This window comes from Trichechus manatus, unplaced genomic scaffold, assembly GCF_000243295.1.
Source record: "Trichechus manatus latirostris isolate Lorelei unplaced genomic scaffold, TriManLat1.0 scaffold00294, whole genome shotgun sequence".
Classification (NCBI taxonomy): Eukaryota; Metazoa; Chordata; class Mammalia; order Sirenia; family Trichechidae; genus Trichechus; species Trichechus manatus.
In genome coordinates this window covers 1,101,149-1,116,641 of record NW_004444230.1, presented here as the reverse complement: position 1 = coordinate 1,116,641, position 15,493 = coordinate 1,101,149, and the positions used below count along the sequence as shown (strand labels likewise).

Below are 15,493 nucleotides of genomic sequence, written 5' to 3'. Positions count from 1 at the left end.
GTGATCTGTGATCAGTGATCTTTGATGTTACCATTGTAATTGTTTGTGGGCACCAGAAACAGCACCCATATAAGACAATGAACTTAATCGATAAATGTTGTGCGTGTTCTGACTACTCCACCAACCAGCCATTCTCCCGTCTCTCTCCCTCTCCTTGGGCCTCCCTATTCCCTGAGACACAACAATATTGAAATCAGGCCAAGTAATGACCCTACAATGGCCTCTAAGTGTTCAAGTGAAAGGAAGAGTCACGTGTCTCTCACTTTAAGTCAAAAGCTAGAAATGATTAAGCTTAGTGGGGAAGGCATGTTGAAAGCCAAGATAGGCCAAAAGCTAGGCCTCTTGTGCCAAACAGTTAGCTAAGTTGTGAATACAAAGGGAAAGTTCTTAAAAGAAATTAAAAATGCTACTCCAGTGAACACACGAATGATAAGAAAGCAAAACAGCCTTATTGCTAATATGGAGAAAGTTTTAGTGGCCTGGATAGAAGATCAAACTAGCCACAACATTCCCCTAAGCCAAAGCCTAATTCAGAGCAAAGCCCTAACTCTCTTCAATTCTATGAAGGCTGAGAGAGGTGAGGAAGCTGCAGAAGATTGGTTCATGAGGTTTAAGGAAAGAAGCCATTTCTGTAACATAAAAGTGCAAGGTGAAGCAGCAAGAGCTGATGTAGAAGCTGCAGCAAGTTATCTAGAAGATCTAGCTAAAATAATTCCTGGAGGTGGCTACACTAAACAACAGATTTTCAGTGTAGACCAAACAGCCTTGTATTGGAACAAGACACCATGTAGGACTTTCATAGCTAGACAGGAAGAGTCAATTCCTGGCTTCAAAGCTTCAAAGGACAGGCTGACTTTTCTTGTTAGGGGCTAATGCAGCTGGTGACTTTAAGGTGAAGCCAATGCTCATTTACCATTCCACAAATCCTAGGGCCCTTATAAATTATGCTAAATCTACTCTGCCTGTGCTCTATAAATGGAACAACAAAGCCTGGATGACAGCATATCTGTTTTCAACATGGTTTACTGAATATTTTAAGCCCACTATTGAGACCTACTACTCAGAAAAAAAAAGATTCCTTTCAAAATATTACTGCTCATTGACAATGCATCTGGTCACCCAAGAGCTCTGATGGAGATGTACAAAGAGATTAATGTTGTTTTCATGCCTGCTAACACAACATCCATTCTGCAGCCCATGGATCAAGGAGTAATTTAAACTTTCAAGCCCTGTTATTTAAGAAATACATTTTGTAAGGCTATAGCTGCCATAGATAATGATTCCTCTAATGGATCTGGGGAAAGGAAATTGAAAACCTTCTGGAAAGAATTCACCATTTTAGATGCCATTAAGAGCATTGATGATTTATGGGAAGAGGTCAAAATATCAACATTAACGGGAGTTTGGAAGAAGTTGATTCCAACTCTCATGGATGACTTTGAGGGATTCAAGACTTCCGTGGAGGAAGTAACTGCAGATGTGGTGGAAACAGCAAGAAAACTAGAATTAGAAGTAAAGCCTGAAGATGTGACTGAAATTGCTGCAGTCTCCTGATAAAACTTTAACGGATGGGGAGTTGCTTTTTATGGATGAACAAAGAAAGTGGTTTCTTGAGATGGAATCTATTCCTGGTGAAGATGTTGTCAACGTTGTTGAAATGACAACAAAGGATTTAGAATATTACACAAACTTAGCTGATAGAGCAGCGGCAGGGTTTGAGAGGATTGACTCCAATTTTGAAAGAAGTTCTACTGTGGGTAAATGCTATCAAACAGCATCAAATGCTACAGAGAAATCTTTCATTAAAGGAAGAGTCACTCAATGCAGCAAACTTCATTGTTGTCTTATTTTAAGAAATTGCCAAAGCCACCCCAACCTTCAGCAATTACCGCCCTAATCAGTCAACAGCCATCAACATCGAGGCAAAACCCTACACCAGCAAAAAGATTACGACTCGCTGAAGTTTCAAATGACGCCTAGCAGTTTTTAGAATAAAGTATTTTTAATTAAGGTATATACATTGCTTTTTTAGATATAATGCTATTGCACACTTAATAGACTACAGTATAGTGTAAACATAACTTTTATATGCAATGGGAAACCAAAAAATTCATGTGCCTTGCTTTATTGCAGTGGTCTGTAAACGAACCTGCAATATCTCCGAGGTATGCCTTCATGACCTTTGTGCAGATTAGAAAAATGCATCCCTTCCTAAAACCCTTCATACTAGTTTGCACAAAATAAAATTGCCATTTTTGGAGGTCAAAAACAGATATATGGTTCAATTTAGTACTTCCATCTGCCGGAAATTTGTCATAAAATGATCCAATTACAAAATAAAAATCTATGGGCTGATAGTCTGGTAGGGGCCCCCTTAACCGTGCTACCCTTGTGCAGTGCGCAGCCTGCACAACCATATGCTGCGGTCCAGCCCCGGATACTCACAGCCTCCCAGGCAGCTGGGTCATGCTTGAAGAGGGAGTTGGTGAGCTCCACCGACACACGCTTGCGGTAATCTGGGTTCTTGTCCTCAGAGATGCGGAACAGGACGGCAGCGGCGTAGGTGGCTGAGCAGAGAGGCAAGGAAAGGCCGAGTCAGGCGCCTGCTTCTACCTCAGGCTGGGGAACAAGGCCCTCCCCCTCCCCCAGCCCCCTGCTGCACAGGCCCTCACCGGTGCCCTCATTTCGGGAGTGCAGCAGCTCCATGAGTGGGGCCGAGGCCCCCTCAGCATCAATGGCGTCGGCTGCCTCCTTGTCCTGGGCCAGCTCGCACAGAACTCCTGCAGCCACACGCTGGATGTTCTCCACTGATGAGTACAGGAGCTAGGGAGAGGGGGCGCAGGGTGGGGAGGGGTAAGGCAGGTGAGGAGTGAGGCAGGCTGAGCGGCACAGCCCTCAGCCCCACCCATCTCTGCCTGCCTTTTCTGGATTTAACACAAGCTCATGCTGGAAAATGTGGAAGGCCCAGGAAAAGCATAAGGAAACAAAAAAAAATCACAAACCAACTCAGACACAGCCTGTTAACACATTGGCATATTTAAATTGCATTTTTATCACAGTCCACTTGTTGCATACAAAATTTTGATTCCTGCTGTTTTCACCTGACATTGTAGCATAAAACATTTTCCTGTATTATTAAAAACTTTTCCTAAGAATCTATGAGTGCATATTAATACTCAAGAGAGAAAAAAACTAAAAACAGCACAGTGACAATGGAAACTAACTGAAAGTCTCATTGGTCACCACTGGGGGGAGCTATGGTGCCAATCACTTAGAAAATTAACAATGAAAGGGAAAAACTTTCAAACCAAAAAACTCTCTTTAAACATCATTGCATGTGGCCACGTGATATGATTTTAACCATTCCCTATCATTGGGTATTTGGTTTGTTTTCAGTTATTATAAGTAACACTGCAATTGTTAACTCGGTGCATAAATCTTTGTCCATATTTTAAGCTGTTTCATAAGGAGACAGTCCCAGACTTCAGTTACTTGGTCAAAGGATATGAACATTTCAAGGCTCTTTATACATGTTGTAAAATTGTCTTCCAACTCATCCTCCCCCTAGTGGTGTATGAGAACACCTATTTCATCACATCTTTACCCACATAAGGTACTCTCATTTTTTTTTCCATTGCCAACTTGACAGTGGAAAAAATGGGCTCTCACTGGGGGTTGAGCTTCATTTCTTTAAACCCTGGGGCTGAACATTGTTTGCTTTTGAGCCACCTGGGAATGATTTGTTGCTTTTGCCCCTTTAACTACAGGGATCTAGTATAACCCCGTTCTTTTATATAGAAGGATGTTAAACTCTTGTCTGTTGTGATACTTGCAAATATTTTCCCATTTTGCTGTTTACTGTTTAATGTTTTCTAGGTTGTTTCTGTGATACATAGATGATTTTAATGTGTATCTAGTTGAATTTCAATTTTTTTTTTTGTCCTTGTAATCGGTTCTCTTGCTTTGAAGCTTGCAAAGCCGTTCCCATCCAGGGGTTTGCTAAGTGGTCTCTCCTGGTGTGGCCACTTGCCTCCAAACTCCTCCTTAACCTCTTGATGCCTGGCCCAGCCCCCCAGCCCCTCAGAGATCATGGCTCCCAACCTTCTCCCCTCAGCTGGCAGTGGGGAGAAGTGGGGGTCAGAGGGACCTCTCCTGCCCACCTGTCCCAGACTCACCTGCACAAACAGGGGGATGGTATTGAGTCGGAAGATCTCCATGCGGTTCATGGGATCACGGGCAAGGATATGCAGGGCTCCGGTGCAGCCCTCCACAATCTCCTCCATCCTCACACCATCCTGCAGCCAGAGGAGGCATTGGGGCATGGGACAGATGGCCTTTGCACGTGGCCACAACTTCCTCATGACACCCTGACAAACCTCACTGGTCCTTGGAATTGGCATCAATCGCAACTCCCCTCCCCACCTCACATGCACACATGTGCGCACACACACGTGCATGCATGAATATACACATAATGCCTGCACACATGTGTGCACATGTAACACATGCACAAATGTACATATGTGCACACACATGTGACATACAGTCACGTGCACACTCTTACACATTCACACAGAGGACACCCTGATTCCCGAGGGAGGGCTGTTACAGGTACCACCCCGCTTACTTACCGTGTAGGGCTGCTGTGTGCCCGCAGCCACATGGCGCTGGGCATCCTGGTGGGCCTTGATCAGCAGCTGGACGAGGCGGGGAATGACTGCTGCCTCTTGCAGTGGGGCATGGTTGGCTGGGCACAGGGCCAGATTCCTGACCAGGCCAATGGTTGCCTGGCAAGGAAAGGGCAGTGTCAGGGGCATTTCTTGGACATTTGGAAGATCCCAGTTTCCCAGCATCAGTCATCGCCTACCTCCCCTGCCTCTTCTGTCCACCAGGCCTGACACAGACATGCTAGAAGATCTCGAGAACGAGACCACCCCCGGTCCAACTCCCTTATTCTACAGGACCTCTGGGTCCTCATGTCTAACTCTAATAAACCAAAAAAAAGAAAAAACGCTAAGCCGTTGCCGTAAGTCAGTTCCGACTCATGGCAACCCCATGTGTTGCAGAGTAGAACTGCTCCATAGAGTTTACTTGGCTGTAATCTTGATAGAAGCAGACCGTCAGGCCTTTCTTCCACAGTACCTCTGGGTGGTTTGAATCACCAACCTTTAGATTAGTAGTCAAGCACAAACCATTTGTGCCACCTAAGGACCTTCTAACTCTAATAAAAAACGCAAACCCATTGCTGTCGAGTTAATTCCGACTCATAGTGACCCTACAGGACAGAGTAGAACTGCCCCACAGGGTTTCCAAGGAGCAGCTGGTGGATCTGAACTGCTCACCTTTTGGTCAGCAGCTGAGCTCTTAATCGCTGTGTCACTGGGGCTCCTGTATCTCTAATAGCCCCTGCTAAAATGATACCCTGTTCCAGAACATTCCACCAGCTCCCATGCCTTGACCCGCACCCTGTCCCCTCTCTCTTAACCCACCCACAGACGTGGTCCTACTTGCTTTTCTGATAGTTCCCAAACCCTGATTACCAGGAAGTCTTTGCTGTGGTTGACCCCAAAGCCTCCTGCTTTGGTGATAGTCAGTGGTAATCAACCCCAAGCAGGGCAGTTCCAGGAAGCGGTATGGAACCCCCGGGTTGCCAGGAGCCTCTCTGGCTTCCCATAATCCCTCAGGGTCTTGCAAAGGAATTTGTCCAGTCATTTGACCCTCCAAACAAGAAGCCAGGAGGGCAGGAACGAAAAGTCTCCAGATGAGAGATGAGGACATGAGCACGGGGGTGGAAGGCTTGCCAGGGCCACTTATTAGTCACTTAGCTGCAGGGTCAGGAGGCAAATCCAGCCTTCCTGACTTGCATTCAGTGGCCCCTCTCCTCACGCCACTCTCTCCCCCACCTCAGGCTGGCAGCTGGGAGCAAGCACCAAGGAGAGGCCATGCACTGCCATTGTGTTTCCCTCACTGTGGATTATTTGCCAGTGTGTACAATCACTAGAGTCATTCTTATCTGTACTGTTCAAATTGTCTCACATTTGGCTGCTGGACCCTGCCAGCTGGCTCCTGTGCTCTTTCGATAAGACCCTTAGTCGACGGCAGTTTCCTCATACTCTGGCGCCAGGCATCACTCTGGATTTTGGCTCTTTTATTTGTTTCTACACCTAGACACACACACACACTCACTCTCCCTGTCCCTTGGGCCTATGCACCACTAGGCTCACTCTCACCCCCTTCCCCATGAGAGAAAGGTGGTATACATCTCTCCTCTACCCAGGTAGCCTCCTGAGAAGAAGGCTCCACCCCTTCCCATCCAGAGACTAAATGTCTCCCAGAATCTGCTCTTCTCTTTGTCTTTGAGTACCCGCCCCCTGATTTTTAGCAGGACACATGGTGGCCCAGCTGGTGGATCACGTTTCCTGGCCTCCTTACATCTAGATGTGGCTAAATAACCAAGTTCTGGGGTGGGAGCCAAGGCAACGTGTCCCATTTTCTGGTCACTGCTGGCCCTTCTCCTTTTTCCCCACTTCTCCAGGACTAGAACACATCTGCGGGGACAGTGAGACAGTCCAACCACTAATGTAAGGACAACCCCCTCATCTGGACCCTTTGGCACAAGAAAGGTATTCCGTGGACCAACAGCATCACCTGGGAGCTGGTGAACCAGAACCTGCAGTTTAATGAGAGCCTCGGGGGACTTAGGTGCACATTAGACTTTGAGAAGCACTGCTTTAGGGGGTGGTGGAGCTACAAGATAGAGAGAATCTGGGTCTCTGGAGTAGAGCCATCAAGGTCTAAACCATTACTAAATGAAATAAACTTCTATCTCATTTGAGCCACTATATTTTAGGGCCTATTTGTTATTGCAAGGAGCCCTGGTGTGCAGTGGCTGAGTGCCCAGCTGCTAACCAAAAAGTCGGTGGTTTGAACCCACTGGCAGCCGCTCCATGGGAGAAAGATGTGGCAGTCTGCTTCTGTAAAGATGACAGCCTTGGAAACCGTACGGCAAGCTCTACTCTGTCCTGTAGGGTCACTGTGAGTCAGAATTGACTTGATGTCAACGGGTTGGTTTTGGTTTTGGTCAGTGCAAACGGTCACTGCACTTGGCTGGTAACCAAAAGGTTGGCAGTTTGAGTCCACACAGAGGTGCCTGGGAAGAAAGTCCTGGCAATCCTTTTCAGAAAAATCAGCCATTGAAAACCCTATGGAGCTAATTTAGCTACACTAGTAAAAAAATGTCTGCCTTGGGCAGTATGCTCTTTTAAGAGCTACCTGTATAGGATTAAAGTAACAACAACAACTCGAAAGATTAGATGGGAACCTGAGGGGACAGTGAGTTGATGTTAATGGAGGAGGAACAACTCAGAAAAGGAGAGTGAGAATGGTTACAGAACTCGAAGAATGTAATCAGTGTCATGGAACTGTACAGGTAGAAACAGCTGAATTGGTGTATGTTTTGCTGTGTATATCCTCAACAACAACAACAAAATAAATTTTACAAAAACAACAAAAAAACTGTGGAGCACAGTTCTACTCTGACACACATGGCGTCACCATGAGTTGGAAGCGACTCAGTGGCAACTAGCTTGGCTTGCTTTGTTACAGCAGATTTGCCTGCACCTACACAGTGCCCAACCCTGACCACAGGAGGCCCTTCCCTCACCCAGCGCCCCCCTGCAGTAGCAGTCAGTACCTTGACCAGTGGCCATTGGTTGGGCTGGTTGAGCAGCTTGACAATGGCTGGAATGCCATAGTTGAGGCGCACGGAGTTCTGGGCCATCTCGGCCTCGGGGTGGCGGCTGGTGAGGTGGCGCAGGGCGCAGACAGCCGGCTCCGTGATGTCGTCCTTGTCACCGGCACGCAGGATGGCGTGGATGAGAGCCTCCACACCGCTGTTCTGCGTCACCAGTGTCTTGTTCTTGCTGTTGTTGCACGTCAGGTTGGAGAGCGTGCCCGTGGCACAGGTGAGGACACTGACATCATCCACACTCAGCTGGTTCACCAGAATCTTCAGCACACTCTCCAGGCCCTCCTGAGAGTCAAGGGAGGCAGCGGAGAGTGAAGGAGACTCCCGACTCCAGGAAGCCTTCCCCAGTATGTTCCAGGAAGAGAGATGGCCAAGAGGGCTTCAAACCCAGACGTAGCTGATGCATGATCAGCCCTGCTTCCGCTCCATGTCAGGAGCTGAGCTAGGAATTTTCATCCCCATAACCCTGCCAACACCTGTGAGGGGGCAGTACTAGCCTTCAGAGGTTCAGAGAGGTTGAGGGACTTGCCCATAGACCCCTAACTAGTGGGCTGTATTTGAACCCAGGCCTGGTTCTAAGCACGATGCTCTTTCTTCTGCCACATCCTGCCTCTTCTCTGGGTCCTCAGCTCCAGGCTGAGCCCAACTCAGACCAAGAGAGGCCAGGAGGAAACTGTAGAGGAGGCCACATGCTTCAAAGGCCCGGCTGATCCATTGGCTGACACATTTTTATACATTCTTGCCCTTCTGGGCCTTCACTGCTGCCCTCCAGTGGTCCTCAAGCCAAATTCTACTTTCAGGAAACATCTCAAACCCAGAAGCCTCACTTCTCCCAAGGAGAGCCATGCGGGCTTGCAGTTGAAGAGAAAGACCTCAGACTTTGAGGACAGACAGTCCTGGGTTCAAATCCCGGCTCTGCCATTTACTATCTGTGGCCCTAGGCCACTTACTTAACTCTGAGCATCAGTTACTGCATCTAAACAATGAGGTCCCACCCACTACCTCCAGGTTGTGGAAAGAATTAAAGGAGCTAAGTCCACAAGTGCCTAGCAGAGTGTCAGCCAGCAGCACCCCACTCCAAAGCTGTCCCTTGGCACACTGCTACTCCTCACCCCAGGGTCCAGGTCAAAACCAATCCTCTGGTACCACCTGAACCCAGTTTGAAAACAACCCCTTTTCTTTTCCCTTCTCTATCCCTAAAGAGGATTAGATGCTTAAACTAAAGGGATGAGGGTCTTCAGGGTATTTCTGATCACAGCCACGAAGGGGGAAGATTGAGAGGCTCCAGGCTCCCTTGGACTCTAAGGTCAGACTCCCAGACAGGCTGGAGGAAGGACGTGGTAAGAGGGAAAGATGAGGCAGCTGAAGACGCCAGCCCCAGGCCTGAACGCCTCCCTCACCTGCTTAGTGGCCACGTCCGAGAGGTTGCGCAGGGTCCAGAGGCAGTTCTGCACCAGGCGTGGGCTGTTGCTTGTCAGGTGCTTGCCCAGGGCCTGCATCCCACCTGGGGCAGGGGTGGGGGTCAAGTCAGCCACAGTGTAGCTTGGCTGACTGAGCCTGGCTGCTGGGCAGGCCCCTACCCCAGCCCTCCTGGCCACATGGGCCACCCTCACAGGCCATAATACTCACCAGCCTCCACAATGGCTGGCTTATTGCTGGGACACACGGACAGCACCTTGAGGACACGGCTGGTGGTCCAGAGCAGCTTCTCATAACTATAGTTGCGCATGATCTGCACGAGGGCCTGGGGTCCTCCATTGGCCAGAATGATCAGCTGTTGGGGGAAAGGGTGAGAAGAGGTATGAGACAGACAAGGAATAAGGGAGAAAAGAGGCTGACAGAGCTGTCATTAGTAAGCTTCAGCTAAAGCCTGAATAGCTTTTATGCCTATTAAATAAAACAAAACTTTGAAAAAAGGATAATACCCAGTGCTTGCAAGGATGTGGTAAAATTGTATTCATATACATTGCTGCCAGTAGCATTGTATATGAGTACAATCCTTTTGGAAAGCCATCTGGGTAAAAGCCTAGAAATGTTTAAAAAAAAAAACAAAAACAAAAAACTTAGCTTCATAATGAAAATTTAGCCTATAATAAAAGTCTCCTCTGAGAAGAGCTACATGCCCAAAGATGTTCATTACAGCATTGTTTATAAAGGTGAGAAATTAGGAGCAATCTAATGCCCTGCCTCAGAATAAAGTTTGGGGCCTTCACTTAATGAAATGCTATTTGGCCAATACAGTGGGTGGTTTTGAGGATAATACAGCAAAAACAGAAGAAAAAGAAATGTGTATATATATATATATATATATATATGTGTGTGTGTGTCATGTAGAAAACAGATAAAAAGTTGCACATTTGCTTTGACTACAACTATGCAAAACTATCCCCACAGAACAGTACTGGAGGAAGCACATTGAAATGACAACAGTAGTTGTATGAGGATGATGAGTGATTTTTTTGTTTGTTTCCTTATCCTTGAAACATTCAGCGATAAGATAAAGCATATCTATCTGCATTAGATATATATTTAACCCAAAAGGCGTGGCGGGGCAGGAGCTTGAAGCTGCAGCACAATGGAAGGTGATGCACTGGCAGGCTTCGAGCCTTGGGCAGGGCCAGGCGGGGCCCACCTTGCTCTCCTGGTTGCCATAGGCCAGCAGCTGCAGGCAGTCGGTGGTGATGGCCAGGAACTTAGGGTTGTTCTTGTTGAGCAGGGGCACCATCTTCTGCAGCCCGTCCGCCAGGCGCACCGCCATCTTGGCACCCTCCTGGTAGAGCAGCAGGTTGTGCAAGGTGGTGATGGCGTAGAACAGGACCGACTCCACCGGGGAGCTGGGATGGCAGGCAGGGGACTCAGCATGAGGTAGGTCCCAGGAAGCCTCCCCAATACCAACACCCCCACAGAAATATCCCTTTGCTAAACTCCCATCATCCTTTGAGCCCAGCCCCACTCAGAGCAGGAGCACACAGCATCTGTCTCTCCACTGGGACCATGACGCTAGTGCTGAGCACACAGTAGGTCCTCTCAACGTCCGTCCCTACTGAGCAACTACCACGTGGAAGGCTACATACTAGAGGCCCTGCAAGGAGTTCAAGGGGGAGCATGAACAAAATCTCACCGCTCCTCTTTCCTTCATCTACAACGGCCAGATTCCATTCATCCTCCAACCCCTGCCGTTAGAGTGAACAGTTCCTGCCTCTGAGCAATCCCGGATGTCCCTCGGCCCTCGCCTGTATCGTATGGTGAATGCTACTGCTATTTACACGCCTGTCTCCCCTGCTGGCACAAAAGTTAAGAACTAGGCTACTAACCAGAAGGTTGTTAGTTGGAACCCACCCAGTGGCTCCATGGGGAGGAATCCCTGGTGATCTGCTCTCATAAAGATTACAGCATAGAAAACACTGTATGAGGCAGTTCTCTGTCACACGGGGTCACTATGCATCGAAATCGACTAGACAGCACCTAACAACTCTCCAGCTACGCTAAAAGTGCCTGAGCAGCATGGTGTGGTGCTCAGTACATGTTCTATGGAAGCCCAGGGGGCAGGGGGAGTGAGTCGGTGGCAGGCACCTAAGCATGCGGACCAGGGCGGGGATGCCGCCTGATTTGAAGATGGCAAGCAGCCCCTCACGGTGGTGGGAGAGGTTGTGCAGGATGCTGGTGGTACAGCGGGCTGTATCCAGGTCGCTGGTGTTCTGCATGGTGCGCACCACGGCCGCCACCAGCTGGGGTGAGCCCATCAGGGCCCGCCGCGATGCCTCCTTCTTGGACAGCTGGTTCACAATCATGGCCGCCTTGGTCACCACCACCTGCAGGGCAGGGGGTCGGGGGGAGAGTCAGGGTGATGTGGTGAGTAGGTGGGCCAGGCCAGGCTGCCACTGTGGGGAGGAGGGGCCAGGAAACCCCTAGACAAGGTACAGCCAGACCCGAGTCAGATGCTCCTCTCTGTGGGGACTCTGGGTCAATGACCTCCCCCGACTCCAGGAGGACCCCTCCCCTAGGGACACCTGACCTCACCCTCCTTGCCCTGCCCCCACTCCAACCAGGCCCCTCACGGACCGGGTCCTCATCGTTGAGCAATTTGGTGAGCTCGGGCAGGGCCCGGGTGGCCAGCTCAGCGTCATCCTGGTAGTTGATGAGATGCACAATGGCCGACTTGAGCATCTGGGACGGCTCAGCCAGCCACTGCAGGTTGGTGGTCTGCCCCTCCACTTGGGTGGCCAGCAACAGCGAGCTCTCCTCCCCCGTCACGCCAGGACACATGGCCTCCCGCACCCGCTTGGCTCTGGCCGTTGTGGACATCTGGTACTCCAGGTCACCTGGGGACCAACGGGGCAGGGACTGAGTTGCAGGAGGCAGGCGGGGACACTGGGAGCAGGGCAGGCCACACCAACAGCGCAACCAAGGTTCTCTGGGCTGCCTCCCACCTGGACCAAAGCCCCAGGGTACCACTCCCAGGTCTGCCTCTAACCAGTGACCTTGGGGAGGTCACCACCACCTCGGTTATTAAATCTGTAAAATGGGGGCTACACCTGTTCTGTCCACCACATTCTTATGAGAAGTAAATGAGATAGTAGCTGTGAATTGCTCTGAAAAGAAAGGATTCATGTGCCTGGCACATATCACTATAAAAATGTTAGCGATAATTATTAATAGGAATAGCTAAGATTTTTCAGCACTGATGATGTGCCTGGCAGTGATTTAAGTGCTTTTCTTATCTTTTCTCATTTAATCGCGACAACAATCCTACAAGGTAAGAACTAGTATCTCCATTTTACAGATGGAAAAACAGGCACAGAGATTTTTAAAAGCCCAACCTGGGATCTGAACCCAGCAGTCTTGACTCCAGAGCCCAAACCCGTACTTTTAACCATCAGGTAGACAACCTAGTTCTCTTTTCAACCTGAAATTTCATGATTCTAATTATTCCCTCATCATCAGCAACTCTCCCATTATATGGGCAGGCAAATAGAGGCCCAGAGAGCCACTCAGTATCATATACCAGATCAGCAGGAAAGTCAGAACAGAAAGAAGGGGCTGTTTCTCAGCTCAGACTTCAGGTTCCGCCTCTAGATCCCACCCCCTGGGTGGGCCTAGGATTCCCATAAACAGGTGCCCAGGCTTCCCAGGCAGCCGAGCTCTGGCAGCTGTCCCAATGGCCCCTAGGTGGAGGAAGGCAGAGGTTCCACCCTCTAATTAGGCAGGAAGGAGGACACGTCTACATGGCTTTCCCACCTGTGCTTTCAGCTACCAACACCACACACCTGGCCCTGCCAAGCCAAGAAGCTTCTGTCCTCTGGCAGAAAAAAGACCCCCTCCGACCAGGAGCCCCCTAAGTTGGCCTCCTCTTCTCTACCCTCTCTCTCCAGGTTTTCCGCCCCAGGGAAGAGCCCCCGGGGGTCCCAACCTTGGTTCTGGGGCACACCCTGCGTGTAGGTGGTGGTCTTCTTGAGCAGGTACTGGCGCGCGCAGGCGTCATCCTCCTCCATGATGCCCTTGCTGCTGACAGAGGGCACGCAGGTGTTGGCACCTGAGTGGATGCCCGAATCATAGGTGTATGTCTGCTGCCACTCGGTCACCTTGATGGGCTGTTCAATCAGGTTCATCACCTCCATTGTAGCTGCTGGGGGCACAAGGGAGGGGCAAGAAGTCAGCGGATCCCAGGCCTGGCAACCTAACACCTGCCCCAGCACCCAACTCCATCCTCCCAGCCCCCGTCTCTTTCAGCCCATCCCCACCCCAGCCCACCCTCCTCCATCCCTAGGCCCTCCCCAGCACCCCTCCCCTCACACCATCAGGGAGAAAATCAAAGCCTCAAGGGCCTGGTGGGCTATTGGGGGTATGGGAAGAGATAGAAGGGCACCAGGCCAGAAGGGGCTACCCATGATGGGACACCTTGGGGGTGGAGGAGCCCCAGGGGTGAGTGAGGCCTGGGCTTGCATCACTGACTCCAGTCCAGGGTGGGGTAAACCCATGGGGGTGGGACTGTAAAGAACCAAATGCCCCTACCCAGCCTGAGCTCACTCACCTCTCTGCCCCACCCAACACTGCCAGGGGCAGGAGGAGTCACTCAGGACTTCCTGCAGCTTCTGGGGCTGCATGAGCCCACCCCCACCCACTGGGGTTCCTGGAAAAGGCTGCGGAGGCAGCAAGGGACTGCAGCCATTGGACAGGAAACTGGGTGGGGCAGGGAAGCGGTCAGACAGGTTTCTCGGGGAGCCCAGGAGGCTGCTGGGAGCAGCCAGTGGTGCCTTAGGCTCCTCAGAGACTCCCCAGGTGGGGCAGGATCACAAGTGGCCCCAGAGGACCCAGCACCCCAGCTCCTAGAAGCCTTGCCCAGCTTTCTGAGTCCCACAGACAGGTTCAAATCTGTAAAATGGACGAACACCATCTCCCTTGCAGGGTATTGTGAGTATTTGCAAAAGACCCAGCATAGTGCCTGGCTCATAGTAGGTATACAATGTTGGTATGCTTCCCATTGAGTCTGTGCTTGTCTCCACTGTCTTCGGAACTGACCACCAGCGGCGAGTGGCCTAGGAAGGGAGACCAGGGAAGCTGAGCCCCAGTGAGGGCCTGCTCTGTGCTACACTTTTACAAATGCTGTCAGCCTCCCAAGTGGGGTTCAGAGGACATACTTTGTTCCCCCAGTTTACAGATGTGGAAACCGAGGCTCCACCAAGTGAGGTAGTACAGCAGGGAAATGGCAGGGATAGGACCAGGCACCAGGCTTGAGTGACACCAAAGTCTGTGGCCTTTGCACGTCCCAGTGTGGCCTCAGAGAGCAAGGTCCGCACTCAGACCCCAGGCTGCCCCTCCATGAGGCTGGGCAGTACCCACCACCTCAAACCGGTTTTCCTGCTGTGATGAGTGAGCAGGTGAGGATGAGGGTGGGGTGGCCAGTACTACCTGGCCCCACCCCAGGAACAAAGAGCAAGAAGGATATAATGGCCCAGAGCCACCCGCCAGGAGGATGACAATAACCTTTCAGGTCTCCTGCCTTTTATGGCAACTCCTGGTCCCTTCCCTGCCCATGAGCATACTGCAACAGGCAGAGGCAGAGCCACCCCAGCTCCCAGCTGCCTCCTTCTCTCCTCCCACCACCCCGAGTGGCTCAAGAGTTTCAGGCTGATAAACAGAAGCAGGCCCAGAATGGCAGACAGAGGCTCTGTGCTGCCAGATGTGCCCAGCTGCTTCCCTGGCATTCGCCAATGGTGGCTATTTCAGGAGGAGTCCCCCACCCCACACGCCATACACACCCGTTCCCCAGCTGCAAGGAGGTGGAATGGCCAAGAGCAGGCAACCAGAGGCTCAGAGAAGTCAGACTCCGGAAAACATTGCCCGGTGCCCCTCCTCCTTCCCTGGACCTTTCCCCTGCCCCAAGGTTAGGGCCCAAGAGAGAACACAGGAGTGCTGGGAGGGGCGAGCCTGTCACAGGAGCTGCCCCAGGGAGGAAAAAACTCAGACAGTAAGACCTGACATCCAAGCACTTGGAAAGGAAGGTGAAACTCTACGGGTAAATACGGTAAGTAGCATTTGCCCTCTGTCGTGGGTTGAACTGTGTCCCCCAAAGACATGTTCAAGTCCTAATCTCCTCTACCTGCAAATGGGACCTTATTTGGAAATAGGGTCTTTGCAGAGGTCATCCAGCTAAGATGAGGTCATAGCAGAACAGGGCAGGCCCTAAATCCATTGACTGACGTCTTTATCTGAGAAAGGAGAGGGAGATTTAGACACAGAAACACG

At 50.5% G+C, this 15,493-nt stretch overlaps 1 protein-coding gene across 1 annotated transcript in view; it reads right to left on the bottom strand.

Moving 5' to 3' along the window:
* Positions 1–13,367, bottom strand: part of JUP (junction plakoglobin) — a 14,346-nt gene extending 979 nt beyond the window's left edge. The window contains exons 1-11 of the mRNA XM_012559683.2: positions 13,158–13,367; positions 11,810–12,069; positions 11,321–11,559; positions 10,380–10,581; positions 9,377–9,521; positions 9,148–9,251; positions 7,694–8,032; positions 4,632–4,787; positions 4,176–4,295; positions 2,673–2,823; positions 2,446–2,567 (exon numbers count right to left, since the gene is read on the bottom strand). Of these exons, the coding sequence (XP_012415137.1) occupies positions 2,446–2,567; positions 2,673–2,823; positions 4,176–4,295; positions 4,632–4,787; positions 7,694–8,032; positions 9,148–9,251; positions 9,377–9,521; positions 10,380–10,581; positions 11,321–11,559; positions 11,810–12,069; positions 13,158–13,365 (2,046 nt within the window). The 5' untranslated portion in view covers positions 13,366–13,367. The remainder of the gene's footprint in view (positions 1–2,445; positions 2,568–2,672; positions 2,824–4,175; positions 4,296–4,631; positions 4,788–7,693; positions 8,033–9,147; positions 9,252–9,376; positions 9,522–10,379; positions 10,582–11,320; positions 11,560–11,809; positions 12,070–13,157) is intronic.
* Positions 13,368–15,493: the final 2,126 nt, after the last annotated feature.